The 15,216-nt window shown below is 48.4% G+C and overlaps 7 protein-coding genes across 7 annotated transcripts; 4 read left to right on the top strand and 3 right to left on the bottom strand.

The window, feature by feature from the left end:
- Positions 1-286: 286 nt before the first annotated feature.
- On the top strand, positions 287-2,138 carry BJ212DRAFT_1567140 (isoprenoid synthase domain-containing protein). Its single transcript, XM_041341987.1, has 3 exons — positions 287-1,283; positions 1,418-1,591; positions 1,660-2,138. Exons 1-3 carry the CDS (start codon positions 378-380, stop codon positions 1,819-1,821), a joined length of 1,242 nt encoding a protein of 413 aa, XP_041196583.1. The 5' UTR covers positions 287-377; the 3' UTR covers positions 1,822-2,138.
- A 226-nt stretch (positions 2,139-2,364) lies between these two features.
- On the top strand, positions 2,365-4,275 carry BJ212DRAFT_1457181 (interferon-inducible GTPase-domain-containing protein; the record flags this gene model as incomplete). Its single annotated transcript, XM_041338876.1, has 3 exons — positions 2,365-2,911; positions 2,955-3,067; positions 3,116-4,275. The coding sequence occupies exons 1-3, from the start codon at positions 2,739-2,741 to the stop codon at positions 4,273-4,275; spliced, it is 1,446 nt and encodes a 481-aa protein (XP_041196582.1). The 5' UTR covers positions 2,365-2,738.
- A 528-nt stretch (positions 4,276-4,803) lies between these two features.
- BJ212DRAFT_1334066 (ClpP/crotonase-like domain-containing protein) lies at positions 4,804-6,458 on the bottom strand. The gene is made up of 6 exons (XM_041334853.1): positions 6,312-6,458; positions 5,993-6,250; positions 5,899-5,940; positions 5,724-5,845; positions 5,412-5,675; positions 4,804-5,356 (listed from the first exon to the last, which is right to left on the bottom strand). Exons 1-6 carry the CDS (start codon positions 6,376-6,378, stop codon positions 5,273-5,275), a joined length of 837 nt encoding a protein of 278 aa, XP_041196581.1. The 5' UTR covers positions 6,379-6,458; the 3' UTR covers positions 4,804-5,272.
- A 949-nt stretch (positions 6,459-7,407) lies between these two features.
- BJ212DRAFT_1445278 (major facilitator superfamily domain-containing protein) lies at positions 7,408-9,318 on the bottom strand (the record flags this gene model as incomplete). Its single annotated transcript, XM_041338089.1, has 13 exons — positions 7,408-7,468; positions 7,520-7,658; positions 7,709-7,799; positions 7,848-7,942; positions 8,000-8,191; positions 8,237-8,343; positions 8,406-8,517; positions 8,566-8,629; positions 8,678-8,708; positions 8,756-8,871; positions 8,929-9,020; positions 9,082-9,165; positions 9,222-9,318. The coding sequence occupies 13 exons, from the start codon at positions 9,316-9,318 to the stop codon at positions 7,408-7,410; spliced, it is 1,281 nt and encodes a 426-aa protein (XP_041196580.1).
- Positions 9,319-10,406: 1,088 nt separating this feature from the next.
- BJ212DRAFT_1477676 (uncharacterized protein) lies at positions 10,407-11,999 on the top strand (the record flags this gene model as incomplete). The annotated part of the gene is made up of 2 exons (XM_041339590.1): positions 10,407-10,512; positions 11,806-11,999. The coding sequence occupies 2 exons, from the start codon at positions 10,407-10,409 to the stop codon at positions 11,997-11,999; spliced, it is 300 nt and encodes a 99-aa protein (XP_041196579.1).
- Positions 11,804-12,698, top strand: BJ212DRAFT_925686 (uncharacterized protein). The gene has a single exon (XM_041344359.1). It carries the CDS (start codon positions 12,027-12,029, stop codon positions 12,540-12,542), a length of 516 nt encoding a protein of 171 aa, XP_041196578.1. The 5' UTR covers positions 11,804-12,026; the 3' UTR covers positions 12,543-12,698.
- Positions 12,699-13,131: 433 nt separating this feature from the next.
- BJ212DRAFT_925691 (uncharacterized protein) lies at positions 13,132-15,119 on the bottom strand. Its single transcript, XM_041344360.1, has 7 exons — positions 14,940-15,119; positions 14,833-14,886; positions 14,690-14,782; positions 14,136-14,637; positions 13,851-14,083; positions 13,423-13,803; positions 13,132-13,371 (listed from the first exon to the last, which is right to left on the bottom strand). Exons 1-7 carry the CDS (start codon positions 15,008-15,010, stop codon positions 13,278-13,280), a joined length of 1,428 nt encoding a protein of 475 aa, XP_041196577.1. The 5' UTR covers positions 15,011-15,119; the 3' UTR covers positions 13,132-13,277.
- Between the last annotated feature and the right edge of the window lie 97 nt (positions 15,120-15,216).

The following is a 15,216-nucleotide window of genomic DNA, read 5'->3' as shown; positions in this document are numbered from 1 at the left end:
TTTGTGTGCACGCGACCTATGCCTGAACTAGAATAATAATACGGGTACCGTACCACGCAGGATGTAGTATCATCTTTAGTATAATGGAGTGCTTTGGACAAGCTCTGGATCCAGCCGGGATCCTCGGCCACCGCGGGAAAAACAGAAAACGGGAAATTACTAGTAGCTCCGTTGCATTCCCGGGTTTGATCACATCTTGGTTGTCATCGAGGATGGGGTCATGGTCGTCTTCAGTAACGGCGAACATGCGTGTAGCGTATAATGCGCGTAGAATTACACGACCCAGACACAGCAACAGCGCACTAGCTCAACCCCAGCCCCGTCCTACTCCGACAAAAACAGACCCATATGTCCTCCTCGCGCCGCACCTCGAACAGATGCGTACTTCCCTACTAACCCTCCTTGGAAGTTCCCATCCTTCCCTTAACGCCATCGCTCAATATTACTTTCTCCACCCCTCCAAACAACTCCGACCCCTCCTCGTCCTCCTCTTCGCGCGTGCAACAAACGGACTAGGTGCTGAATTCCCCCAAGTAAACTGGGCAGCAGACAATGCAAGAGCGCACCAAAAAGAGCTCGACGCGCCCTTGACTCGAAAAGACATCCTGTGTGACTGGAACCCCAGCATGCCAGACCATACCGCGTCATTCGAGAGCGCGTTCGAACTGCGCATACCCCCTCCCCAACCATCACTATATACCCCACCACCCCCACTCCTCCATCAAACTCATCCTCAGGCACTCACTCATACTTTGCTTCCTACCCAATTGCGCCTAGCACAAATCGTGGAGATGATACATGTGGCTTCTTTACTCCATGACGACGTCCTCGACAAGTCTCCCCTTCGTCGTGGCGCACCTAGTGCACCAGCTGCTTTTGGAAATAAGTTGGCCGTTCTCGGTGGTGATTTCCTTCTGGGACGCGCCAGTGCTGCCCTGAGTCGGCTAGGGAGTCATGAAGTGGTAGAGCTCATCGCGAGTGTCATCGCTAATCTTGTAGAGGGTGAGATATTGCAGATGAAAGGGAATGGAACCGAAGCTGCTCCCTCTCCCTCGTCGTCTGCGAGCAGTGCAATTGACCTTAAGGACCTTCATTCTTCGCCTTCGCCTTCACCCTCACCATCCGATAAATGGTCCATCTATCTTAAAAAAACTTATTTAAAAACGGCTTCCCTAATGGCTAAAGGCGCACGGGCTGCTGTCGTGCTAGGAGGATGTAGAGAAGGTGAAGTGTGGAAGGAAGTGGCCTATGCGTATGGGAGGAATTTGGGTATTGCATTTCAGGTGTGTTTGCACAATTCTTGACGTGTCTATTTGTGCTTTTGGCCCTTTACGTCATCACTGCACGCGTTATTCTCTTGTCTTGTCACACTGTAATTTCTTTACACTATCACTGTTCGTACTCACTCCTTGCGCAGCTCATAGACGACACCCTCGACTTTTCCTCCTCCACAGCCCAGCTCGGAAAACCTGGCTTTGCAGACCTGCGCCTGGGACTAGCAACAGGACCCGCACTCTACGCAGCCGAGGAGTTTCCAGAGCTCGAAGCCATGATCGAGCGGCGGTTTGGTAGGGATGGCGATGTTGAGATGGTAAGCATCGCTTCCCATCAACCACATTTGGACAATGCTGACCTTCGTATTTCTGTCGCGATGTGTAGGCCCTGACACTCATCTCGTCTTCTCGTGGTGTAGAGCGCACACGTGAGCTAGCGCGCATACATGCTGAGAAAGCACGGGAAGTGTTGACGTTATTGCCTAGAAGTGAGGCGAGGGATGCTTTGGAGGGGTTGACGGAGGGTGTTGTGAAGAGGCGGTGGTGAGGCCTTTAGAATTTCCGTATGTTGTGCCACCGCGTCATCCGTTTTTTTCTTGATCGATGATTAAGGGTAGCAACGTACGTACGTGGACATCATTAAATACTCTCCTCTGTCGACTTTTGCACGATTGAGAGATATAATCTTATCACACCTTATTGAATGAATAGATGTCCACTGGCCAGGATCTGGGATTTCAATAGACGACTCATCACTTGTTCGGAACATCTACCAGGTGGCCTTGCCTATCCAGTTGCATATAATGGAGATATAGTTGCAGAATTGACTGTAGTAAGTCGGGTTGACAGACATGTCTTTCATTGCAGTGTCAGACGCCCAGGGGCAGGTTTACTAGTTACTGCGCGGTTTGCAGAGCAAAGATAATGAACATGTGAAGCATCGCGTGGTAACATACTGAACACATCATCGCAGGAGCGCCAGCTCATATGTTCATTGGCCAGAGTCCTCGGTGTGTTTATGATCAGGGGCTGTGATGATAGGAGAAGTAAAATGAGATCGCAGCGTGGGATGGAATAAACAATAAGCGCCTACACGAGTTGGTATGGCCCGTATGGGCTACTTACGCCATATACTACTAACAAAACACGCTCCTCGTTATATGTGATTGCTCAAATTTCCGCCAGGAAGCCTCGCTCTTAGGGTGACCCAGCACCCTGAACGCAGTCACAATCTGAAGCATCCAAACATCTGCCTCCAAATAACACCTCCACACACTCGAGCATACGACAAACGCACTGGTTTCGGCGCTTATAGCTGCACAGGCTGCTGGCCAACCTATTGGTCACCTATACATCCCTCATATAGGCTGCGACATCCTGTCGGCGGGTACATGTTCTATTCTGCCCTCCACGCGTGCTCGGCGTAACACATCAGAAGCTATGTGATAACTATACATCTTCCCAATGACATGGAACTTGCCGGTATTAGGTCTGATTCGTACTGGCCTCGTGCTTGCCTGGACCAGTATAACACCCCACTCGCCCCACTTACTACCTTGTGTCCGAATCGTTGTCTCTTGTCTTGCCTGTAGAGTTCTCATCTCCGCGCTGCACTCACAGTATCGCAATCCATTGAGGTAAGCGAAGCTTGAAGATGACTACAATCGGTTGATCTTAGTCTAGGTCGCATCATCCATACACCCCACTTGCCACGTTGTGTCTGATGCAGCTCTGTCTACCTGTAGAGTTCTCATTACCTGTACGTAGCATACAAAGTCGTGCAATCCTTAACGGTGAGCGAAGCTTCAAGCTTCGCAGTTCACAGTTGATTGATTGTCTAGGTCACATCGGACGTACACAGAGAAGTTGCTACGTAGCCCTTCTCAGCACCAAGTTTCCCCCCTTTTGTTGGTGCTACATGTATTTTCTCCCATTCACCTTGGCCGTTATAGCCGCCCTTTCTGGAAGATTTAATCAACTGAATGCAGAGGAAGAGGCAGAAAGAGCCAGACGCGTCGCAGATGAAGAGGCGGAAAAAGCCAGGCGCGCTGAAAAGGAAGCAGCGGAAAACCAAAAAGCCAGACGTGCTGCAGAGGAAGAGGCGGAACAAGCCAGGCATGCTGCAGAGGAAGCAGCTGACGACGCACGGAGGCGTCAAGAAGAATGTGAACGAGCGGCAGCTGAGGATGCAGAAGCTCTTCGCAGAGCAGAAGAAGCGAGGCTCGCCACTGAGCGTCAATGGTTTGAAGGCGTTCGCCCCGAATGCTGCCCTTCGGAGGAGGATATCGTTCAGATGAAGACCAAGTATTTTTACAGCCCAAACTTCCTCCACTTCGCGGTTGTTGGCTCATCTGGAGTCGGGAAATCATCCTTCATCAACGCCGTCCGTGGCCTGTCCAACAATCATCCCATCGCCTCTCGTACGGGGATCGTAGACTGCACCCCTCAGGTTACTAGATACCCTGATCCACGCCCAAACTCTCGGATCATTTGGTATGACGTTCCCGGAGCAGGCACTCCAAATGTCCCTGACTGGCACTACTTCAATGCCTTGGGCCTCTACATCTTCGACTGCATCATCGTGATCATCGATAATCGTGTCATGGAATCCGACCTCGCCATCATTCGTGCCTGCCGGCAGTTCATCAACATTGAAGTGTTCATCGTTCGCTCCAAGTCAGATCAGCACATCAACAACATGGCATGTGACAGGATGCCACCAGGGTTCGACCCTTGTGATTCAGACATCGACGACAAGACACGTTGTCAATTTCTGCAAATCAAATCTGAAGAGCGGATGAGGTTCATCGACGAAACGCACCAGAATGTGCAAATGAACCTTGAGAACAAGAACCTTTTCCCTCAGAAGGTCTACATCGTTTGCAAGGACGCCATGCTTGCTATATGGAATAACTCGCGTTCTCCAAAGGCAATTGATGAGGCAGAACTTCTGAATGATGTTAGAGAATGTATGGGTAGGAGTCTTGAGCCGGTATCTTGAACGTAGGTCAGACGGATCGTTGAGGAGTGCATTTAGATTATGCGACGCGTAATCCCGTTTGTTTTTAATCTTTTGCTGGCTGGTTCGTTGATTTTTTTCTCGTTAGACGTGACATCCCATCGTGACCGCACCCCTCCCAAGTCTACAATTGCATATTATATCATGTTCTCGGAAAGAGTCGATTCGTTGCTTATAAACACAGCTAGCTCTCACCTCATCCTGACATTGAATGTGTGAGCAATCAACCCTACTTCGGAGTATAGAACACGACGTTCTCATCTTCATTGGCATGATCTATCTAGGGAAGACATGTATAAGTTACTCGTTGGATGGATTGGCGGTGTGTCCAGTACAGTTGGGATGGTTCCCTTGTCCGTGGTAGTTCCCAGGCTGGCTACGAGGCTAGGTCAAGACCGGGAAACTCACCACGTATCAAGTCAAAACAGATGGTCTTCATGACTTACCAATCACCACGAAAGACAAGTTGACTCAGTTCTCGCCAGCATGATCCACTCGGCAGGTATTCTTGCTTGGAGAAGACGACGATTCCAAGGACAGAGTCCGTCCTTGGAATCGTCGTCTTCTCAAGCTACCTGACTTCGCAGATGATGCGAGCATGGAAGATTATTGGTCTGCCCCCAGGTCTCTGTCACGATATTCTCCTCCCTGGCTGCCGGTTGATTCAGAATCGAGTGAGCTAGTGTTGCGATCGACTGTTCGCCTTCGACAGTCCTTTAATGTATTCTTGCTAGCGCAACAGCGCAGCAGAGAATACAAGAGAATTGTGTCAGACCATCATATCATAGCACAAGTCGCAGACATGGCTTGTGTTCACAGCTTGATGGACGTCAGGACACTTGAAGATATTGTTTTTATGCCCACCTAAGTATCGGCCTGCATCCAGCATCCTACAATCTCATCATCGACATCAATTAATTTCTTCCTGTGGGTCATTGCCAAGCAGTCACATCATATTAATTGTGGGTACGGAATGACATCACAGCTTTGTTTCTCTGTTCGGTGAGATATGAGCCTGAACACCAGAATATAGGACCTCCAGACAATCTTTGTATAGGCACGCCTGCAAGAACGCCGCGTCAGTAAAACGATCAATTTGAAATGATTATCTTGCAAACGTTTATTGCACTCCAAACACCCCGGCTCGCTAATATCTTGACTTCGTTCGCCAGTTTCATTGCCTCTGCCAGGACTTTATCGGTTCCGCTCTCCACACTTGTGCCAGTCAAATTCGCAAGGCGATCGACTATCCCTGCTTCCAGAGCTTCCGAAGGCGTAAAGCGATGCCCCTCCAGCGCAACTCGTCTACGTATAACTGGAGAGCCGACTTTTGCATTGAGAACTGCAGTGAAAGTCAGGGGCCACCGTGCGCCAAAGTGAATCTGGGCACTATAAGCAATCATGAAGAATTATACTCGGGGGTCCATTACCTCGTTCATGCACATCCACGCCCTTCGCCTGCTGCCGTCAGTCATGACCCGGTAATCGCAAACAAGGGAGAGCATCATCCCAGCAGCGAATGCATGGCCATTGATTGCTGCTATAGTAGGAACTGTAACGAAATAGATGAGCAACAGAACGCTACGGATGAAACAGACCACGCACTTGGGTAAGTGAGAAGACGTGCGAATAAAGGGTTCACAGTCTCTGTTAAGATATGTCTAGTGCTTCAAACTCCTCGAGTCAATCGCATGCATACCATTTAAAAAGGATAAATTTCCCTTCACAGTCTCGTAGTCAAATCCATTGCTGAAGAATTTGTCTTGATCTCTCCTTCCAACGATGATAAGAGCGCCACCTCCCTCATCTACACCGTCATTTGCTTGTTTATCACGCATAGCGCACCAGTTGTGCTCTACCACATCCAACGCAGGCCGCAAAGCCTCATCGATCATTCGCGTTGTCAGGCGGGAATCCTGCCCACCATGCAGCTCGATTATCCAAATATCTTGTTGAGCTGTGTGCGTGCTCGCTATTCAGACCTCCATTGCAACACACGTACGAGTACTTGCACTCACGGTGTGTGATAGTCAGTAGCGGGTCAGTTGTTGGAAGTGAGAGCGGGAAGGAACCCTCACTGGACATAACTCCTGATCTACGATGCTTTCTATGTAAAACAAGTTAGACGCCGGGACCTTTGGGTTGCGGATTTATGATTACTGTACCTCTGTGTATGGATGCAACCGTGGATTGAGCGTGACACACCGCCACAGTTGCAGAGTCAGTAACCTTGTCTGATTGGACGGTGAACTAGTGACATCCGAACATGACAGCATCCAACAGTGTCATCAGGCGCCTGCCATATGTCAGAGTGGCGCTGTTCAAACTTTTGCGGAGGGGCAGAATTTTGACTTAGTACGACGTTGCAGCTGCATACACTGCACAATTTTGTGTCCACGGTGTACAGCGAGCTGACGGGCATGGACTGGTTGCAACAGGAGACGATGAGAATATATGGGCGCTGGCAGTAAATAAGCAGGAACTTCGGTGGCACAGTAGCGGAAGTGTAGTTTTAGTCATTTTTGCAGCAATTTTTTAAAAATTCTACAATATTGTGCCTGTATAGTAGTACATTGGGGTTCAAATTAATCAAATTAACCCTTATTTTATCGGCGGCATATTCCTACTGTAACCCTCTAATGTGAGTCCGACTCAACGACTTTCAAGATCGCTAATCGCTCAAACTTGAGGATTCCCCAAAAAAACTTGTTCCTTCAGACTTCGAATTCATGAGACCGTCTTTGCAGGTGCTGAAGCCATTCGAGTTTAGGCGCGTTCCCTCCTTCCTGCAACAAAGTTTTCACACCGTTGGAGCGGTGTATTCGCGACTGTGTCACGCCCGCGTGTCGCGAGCAAGGCAAAGTGATGAAGAGCACTACGCTACGACAAAGCCCGAAGGATACTGAGTAGCTGACCACGCTACGGTGCTACTCAGCTGCTACTCCGCCCCTCACCTAAAGGTCCTCCGCCGTCTAGCGTCTGTCAATTCGATGTACCATATACACCCGTGATCCACCTCGTTCTTCTCATCCCCTACACAAGTAAAGAGCTTGTACCCAAATGTAAAAGTAATAGCTCTGTTACTGATTGCGATTGCTAGGGTCATCACCAGGTTCACCGCGCATATCGACTGCTGTTCCGTATCCGCTCCCCGTAATGCCAAAGTATCCAGGGTCTGCAGTAGTCATTAAGGGTGACAACGGAGGAAACAAAAATGAAGACCTACGCAGGACAGCCTAGGACGATTGCCACCACTGCCAAAATAGTATCGCCTTTCCCGAACCCGAGTGCTTTGTACATCGCTGGAGCAAACAAGGGAAATCCAAAGCCGGCTAGTGACCGCAAACAGGAGACAGCGGCCATAGCTGAGTACGAAATATTTGAGATGGGTAACGCTAGAACCAAATCCACGCACCAGAAGCGGCATGAAGCGTAAAGCAATCAATGATGTAGGTCTGGATACACTGGAAATTCAGAATGATGCCTGCCCCCACAAGCGCAATTCCCTGTCGAAACCATCAGTAGATGAACGGCACTAGGAAAATCAAACCAACAATATCTGGAGCTATCCAATGAGTATGAGCTTGAGAAGTCCAGCCTACAATCAAGCACCCGATTGGAAGTAACAGAGATCCGGGAACCATAGCGGCTGATGGTACACTGAATGAGTACTTAAGAAAGGAGGCACTAGAACAATATGACGAACGCAATCTAAACTCCGGCTTCGCAACTCCACCGTATTTACTCTTCAGATAAATGTAAACCTTGTCCATCGTTCTCGCATTTAATTGGGACGCCACTGACAGTCCTATGCCAAGTGCAGCGTAATGAAGGCCGGCGATTCCTACCGGCTGCTGGTATATGCCCTGGAAGATCGATGGTATTGTCGTCAAAAATACTGAGACCATATGAGATCACATCCATGGAAAATAAAATGCCTTACGATAAAATATCCCGTATAAATATGCCATGTAAACGCCAAGGAGTTGCACGATGGGCTCATAGGCAAAGAGTGCAAAAGGGCGGATGAGCGACTTCGCCATGATGGTCCTGCCAACTATATAGAACATCGTCCTCAGATATCATGTTGCGGGGATTGCAAAAGGACTTACGAGCGATCTTGACCTTCGAAAACGGTACGGATTTCTCTGTACGGCGCTTTTTCGGCATCCATCGATCTGCGAATCCGCTCTGCCTTCCTTTCCAGTAAGAGAGGCGCGTAAGCTGTACAATTCATAAGCATCAGGGGATCGCGACCAGTCAATTACTTACTCTCTTGAAGTGTAAACATTCCAATGATTTGAATGGCTGCATCCACAATGGACGTAGACCAGAACTATCGGAGAAATGAGAACAGTCCTTCATCGGTGGAAGCATCACATACCACCCATCTCCAGGTCGAATATTGAGCCACCCTGAGGAAATTTAGATGTACGTCGTTGAACTTAGAATAGCCACAAACCAGGCTCCTGTGACAGGTCCCACGACGGGGCCCAATAGTGGAGCTAAGGAGTAAATGGCGACAGCCTTTCCTCGTTCATGTGGTTGCCAGCAGTCCCCAAGAAAGCCTCCGCCAATCTGAAGAGGGAAGCCATTCAGAAGAGATACTTCCGACTTAAAAAACTTCAACTTTACCGACAAAGGCGCGCTGCCTCCGATGCCAGAAAGAAATCGGAAAACAATAAGCTGGGATTCTGACTGTGCGAATCCACAGACAAGATTCCATACTATCATCATGATTTCAAGAATGAGAGTGAGACTATGACCTAACTTGTAAAGGTTACATACCGAGATACCATAGATTTGCCAATTGCAAAACGCGTGACCGTCCATAAATCTCACTCAATGGACCAAGAAACAATGGTCCCATGGCTGGTACATAGTTTGATTGATTAGTGGGGTATCTGACATGCACCAAATTGATTTACCATATGCAAGCACGAAGATAGACGTTGTGAGTGCAAGTATAACATCATTGTCAATGCCGAAGGAGGAAGCCACTTGGCCAGTAGCGGGCGCAATCATAGCGGACGAAACTGGACTGATGAAAGTAAACGATGATACAATAATTGTTGCGGCCCATTTGCGTCTATAGCTCCAACTGTGCAAGAACTATAAGTACAACGACCATGCTGCTCTGCTAACACAACGTACTTTTTAGGATTTTCAGGGTCATCGGGGCCGTCCCAGTCTACAATTAAAACACCTGTATCATTATTCGTTGTCACAAGCAACTCGCTATTGCCAGTGTCATACGGCGTCTGAGAATGACTCTGTTCTGGTATATGATGGACTGCCAGTGATTTCGGCGCGGGAGACACCACGCCTGGTATTCCTTGTCTCACATTAGTCATGGACGCAGGGATTTGGTTTGTTGCGGACATCTACGACCGATACCCACTGCATAGTCCGCCTACTTATAAGTCGATACAGCAGCCGGTTACTAACTTACTGTCGACCATTACATGAAAGGTGCTTACTAGAGACCAGAGTTGAGTAAACAGGCCTCTGTCATTGCGGTGGTGCTTACCTTGAATTAAGTCTCGATTGGACGAGACCCTGCAATCGCTTGACTCCGAGTCATTTTAGTTTACTGCATTAACTAGGCCGAGCACTGGCACACCATCGGCCGATGGTTATACTATGTAATACGGTGACAGGAGTGACAGCTTCAAGGCGATAAGGGCAACCTAAACAACAAACTGACGAGATGTTGCCAAATGCCTCAGCTTCCCTGTCTTTGGCCCATCGCCGAGTTTCCGATTCCACGTAATGGTAAGGTCCTAAGGAGCACTTTACATAACGGGACGCCAGGTGATGTCTGTAATTCCGATGAGTCTAATTTCAGACGTGTTAGCCCACACGCTGTACCCTATCCTATGTCCCAAAGGTCCGAAACTCACATGCCGATTCACTCCAGGATTCGTAAAGGGTACTGAAGTCGGTGGTCTAACGATTTTTTTATGTCAGTCATCACACACAGGGCCGAGTTCATAGCCGGTCCGAATTGTATATGTTTGTTTTTCATTGTCAGCTCTATCGCGTCAATACATTCTCTTCGTCTATTGTCAATAAACCACCCAGTTCTACATCATCATCGCATTCAACTTGTCATGGCTGCAGCTTTGTCGTCTTCTGCTTTGTTATCGTCTTCCCTCGCGCCTCCCGTTTCGCTGGTTGTGTCGGATCAGGAGTTCCCTGACACAGTGGAAGACATTGGTAGGAGATAAATTTCATCTGACAGCCGTAAAAATACGATGAGATCAACATGATGTGAATTAGTTTGAATGTGGAATGCGATGAGAAAGAAATAACGAGTCCTGGCCGACCGGAGGGCGAGGACTACTGCGAAAGTGGCGGTAGGAATTCACTGCTATATTGTTCAGTGATGAATTTATACCACCACTTTTGCAGTACACTAGTTTAGGTGATTGTCAGGTCAACATCTCCGACGTCCCAGTTGCTCTGCTGACACAACCGGCCTCTGGTCAAATGGTAAGTGTTTCGTCCATCTCTTACTGCTCTCTCACCACACCTCAAACTGACGATTCACGCAGTGACAACTGATACTCCTGCTTCGGCTGGATTTTTTTTCTCTGTCCACAGTGCTCGTTTCTGCTATCCTCGTGCAATATTCCCATCAATCTCCCAAAAGCAAAGGCTTCATTGCCACTGTTTACTGAGCATAGTATTTTTTTTCTCCCTCTTCCAAGTTGATGGGTAGTCATCACAAGTGTCAGTTTACTGTCGATATTTCTCTATACAGATTTGATGGTCACCGACGACACTACAGTTACATGGTCAACAGAGGAACAATGATACGGAAGGCGGTCACGGTCCATGGAGGAGCAGGAAGCGAGCAGAACAGGAACGCTCCATGCCTGGTATTTACCAGTTGTGTTGCCGCTTTGTGCTGACCTTCAGACAGCTGTTAAGATATCTCTGTCGTTGACTCTATACACTTGATCCTATGAAGCTTGGTTGCGCCTGGCGTTCGATCCTGGGTTCCATTTCGCAATAACTTCAACGGTACATCACATTGTGACATTTATATATTGCCACATCCACCGTCCGAATGCTCCTCGAGGACGGTCATGGCAATACAAAGACCACTCATCGAACCTTGTATTCGGCCTGTCGCTCAAGCGCTCAAAGCGGACCTCGACCGTTTTTGCGAGAGACGGTAACAGTCTTTACTCCCCGTCTTGCGACCGAGGCGCCTAGCGCGCGCTACTGCGGGGTCCCTCAGTCCACGCTGAGGTTTACTAGTAATGCGCAACGCGACTGGGCCTCGGAAATCAGCTTATACCAACAACCATTTGGCTGGAACGCCCCAAAAGCAACTGTAATACCTTGATACTGCCCGTGCAGCAATTCCTGGAATCGCAAACCACGTATATTAACGCACTCGTCAGAAACATGTGGACATTATGAATGACTTGCACCGTACAATTTTCACTGCAGGTCAGCGTCACCTTTTGATGGCACATACGTGTTACTGACCGATGTTAGTTGCATGCACTGCTGCCACACATCCAGTCGCTTTTGACGCCCAGATTCCTCCCATCATGGGTCTACCAGTTTACGCAGGGAACGGGGCTATCGCGTGTTTAACACCAGGACCCAATCTTGTATTCCTCCAATCAGCCCACAAACTGCACTTTTGGGACTTGGTTCAGGAATATGAACTCTACCTTTTGGGGTAACGCAAAGCCGAGGTAGCGGTTATCACCATGCATCAGTGGAGTATGTTTGTTAATGAAGTTTGGGTGATCGTTTCGTGCTGCTTTGAATTTGTATGTTGCACTCCTTCGAGTAGGAGCCCCAAGTTTGTTAGCCACGAATGGCATGGGCGTTGCTATCAAAGATGTTCGTTCTCGTGGACCACTGTATGCTACCAGTTAACGTCCAAAATGTTTCACCGGCTCACCAACCCTGACAGATGGCAATGCGGCTCGTGCATACACAAACCTCAACCAATTTCCCCCCTTTTCCTCCACCTACGCCTAGCCAACTTAAATCTCAGGAACTTATCATGGATATATTCCAGTGTCGCAGATCTTATGGGTCATAGGCAACATGCAGAGTGCATTGACTGCAGCCTGGAGCTCATATCAACTCATGCTCTAGCGAGATTTGTTGTTGTTGACATTAGACTTTTACCTTTTAGATCTTGCATTGCTTTTCCGACGTTATCACCATCGACATCACATGTAACGCTTTACTCTTGGCATTTTCTTGCTTCTTGATCACACGAACACTGTACATGTCTTTTTCCCGGTTTCATTACCTAATCTCATAGTCCTTCGTATATAGTTCCATATCACACTTCAGTCTTACTGAGCGTGTTTCCCCGCTAGTTCTACTAACGCGTATATAAAGCTGTCATCATGAATGGAGCATTGGTAAAGTTTCGAACTATATCTCCCATACTCAAGGACCTTGATCGTGTGAGTTTTAGTTCGAAACTTTGCTTCTGAGGGACGACTTCTGCAGGACTAAGCAATACTAGTGGTACTTATGCTAGAGTATTCAGCGTCTTCATGCATTAATAAACCTATGGTCTGACAACTGTATGTATCTTCGTTGCTATTGGAACTTCGGCCCTTAAAAGCTTCAACCGTATATTCCACACCACTTTTCGGCTGACTCCCCTGACCCAAACAGAGCATCTGGAGAGCGCTCCCTCCCATCCAAAGGTTCAACCGACGCGTACGGAAGTGAGTTGGCACAAATTGTATCAGTAAGCGATTCGCAGCAAGGATACTCGAAGCACATGCAGTAATATCACCCAGAACGATGATAAAGTAAAATTGGAAAGACCTTCCGACGTCAAAGTCTGCTTCGTTCGTTCAGGGGCGGATCAGAAGTATGGCCTGGAGGATTCTGGGTAAAGTCTTCAAGAACCAGGCATGCTCGGGAGCAGATAGCGTCCAGAAGGTCTTGTAGGTCTCCTTTTGGCCAGGCGTCATTTGCCTGTACGATCAGTGAGCCTCTCCCACAACAAAGAAGCAGGAAATGTTGCGCACTTGAACCTGAACATGTAGACTGCCCTTCATAGTCCATATGTGGATTATTCTGCCAGTGAGTTCAGACACGCCGAATGAACAGAAGCGAAAAACTTCTTACGGAGCTAAAGACGTTAGCCTGACTGAAAACAACACAGACTCCAGCTCTATTAGCGGCTCAGCGCCATGCTCTCCTTTCCATGACAACGGAAGTCGCCGCTCGATGGAACCAACGTTATTGACGGAACTCTCGATGTCTGATCTTTCCGACAGGGCATCTGGTTGATATGCCCTTGCAGCCTGGACGTGGGGCATACAGGGATGCGTAGAGAACTTGGTGTATCTTTTCTCTATGGCTTGGACAATTTGCAGGAGCTGCCGTCTGGGTGAGACTATGGGCGATATTTCAGCCATCGAAATTTGGATCGGTACATGCGTGCGGGAAGATATGAAATGCGTCTTCGTATCGTAGGGTAGTTTCAGATGTGGAATCAGCGAGATGCTGAAATTTCATCAGCAGATTTACATCTCTCGGTTGAGAGTACTCACGCAGAGGAGTTGCCTGAAAAGTGGTAGGCATTCCATAAGGAAGGTGGAATTTGGTTGCGGGCGAGCAGCACCATGCAGTATGCAGCCTCAAATAAATGGGACATCGAGCAACCGACGATTCGTGTTTTGTGGACTAGCCTACGCGTTAATGTCGGGTCGAGAACTCGCTCCAGTCTGCATGTCTTCCCGGTGGCACTTTGTGACATCCGAAATGGACGCGAAGCCAAAGGTATCTGCATCAACAAGTCGAAAGGTGTCTAGGACAAACATGTAAGAAAAACATACCGTACGGACCGATTCGGACTCTGGTAGTTGCTTCAGGAGCTCGATACCTGCGACGTCCCAATCTTCACGAGGACCACCAGTGGCACTAACAGGGCCGAGAGGCAGATTATGCCATTCTGTCCCCCAGGGTAAGTTCTCTGCAGATTCGGTAGCATCGTTCGTCATCCATTGAAGCATGAGTGCAAAGGCATTGAGTGTCGGGCCACCGTCCACGATGGCATGCGGGCCATGAAAATAGAGGCTGTGTTTGTTATTGTCGCCCAATAGAAGATAGCAACGAAACCAGAGAGGACTCGCGTTGTGGGGTTGATAAGGTAGCCTCCGTTGACTGATATCTTCGACTGAAGCGTTGACGTTCAAATCTCGTTGCACGGTGCAAAAGGCATTGTTCATCCAGCGCGTAAGCTCCGATAGGCTTTGTACAGGCGCATATACCCATGACCTCGGGATAGGACCCGCAATATCGCCCACTATGTTGGTTGCGATGATGGGACACGAAAACCTGTGTTCTCCGTGAGGATACGTCATACACAGGGTAAGGTAGGAACTATTACCTCAGCCTAGCGAAGGCATTGCGAGCACGTTGTTTCACCTCATCCGCAGCATATAAGCTCTGAAATGTGAAGCCGACACATGCGTCAGTCATACTAAAGAAAGAGTGAGCATATGTTGACAATAAATGATCTTAATCGGCTACCCATTAAATAGAACACTGGTTCGATCATCAAACAGCTCAGATCCTAGCAATGGCCTTTGCACGAAAAGGTCAGGATAAGGGGATAGGGTATTTCAAACGGCAAATACCTCGTGTAGAATGGGGTTTTGCGACCAGATATGCGCATCCATGTCGGCTCTGGATAATGAGGGGCGTTCATTGCGGCGATGGATCCTCAAGCGCGCGTCGACGCTTGGCTTTAAATAAAGCTGCGCATTCGCGCTGAAACACCCATAATTTAATATTTCTAAGGGGGACAAGACTTGTGGCGCGGCTGATCGGAATGCAAGATATGAAATGTGAACCACGCGTGAGACAAGCCATACCAAGTTAGTAAACGTGCAAGGTGTGTATTTGATCAACGTT

Source organism: Suillus subaureus (genome assembly GCF_016647635.1).
Source record: "Suillus subaureus strain MN1 chromosome Unknown BJ212scaffold_6, whole genome shotgun sequence".
Lineage (NCBI taxonomy): Eukaryota > Fungi > Basidiomycota > Agaricomycetes > Boletales > Suillaceae > Suillus > Suillus subaureus.
The sequence above is the reverse complement of the archived record's forward strand: the minus strand, read 5'-3'. Positions and strand labels throughout refer to the sequence as shown.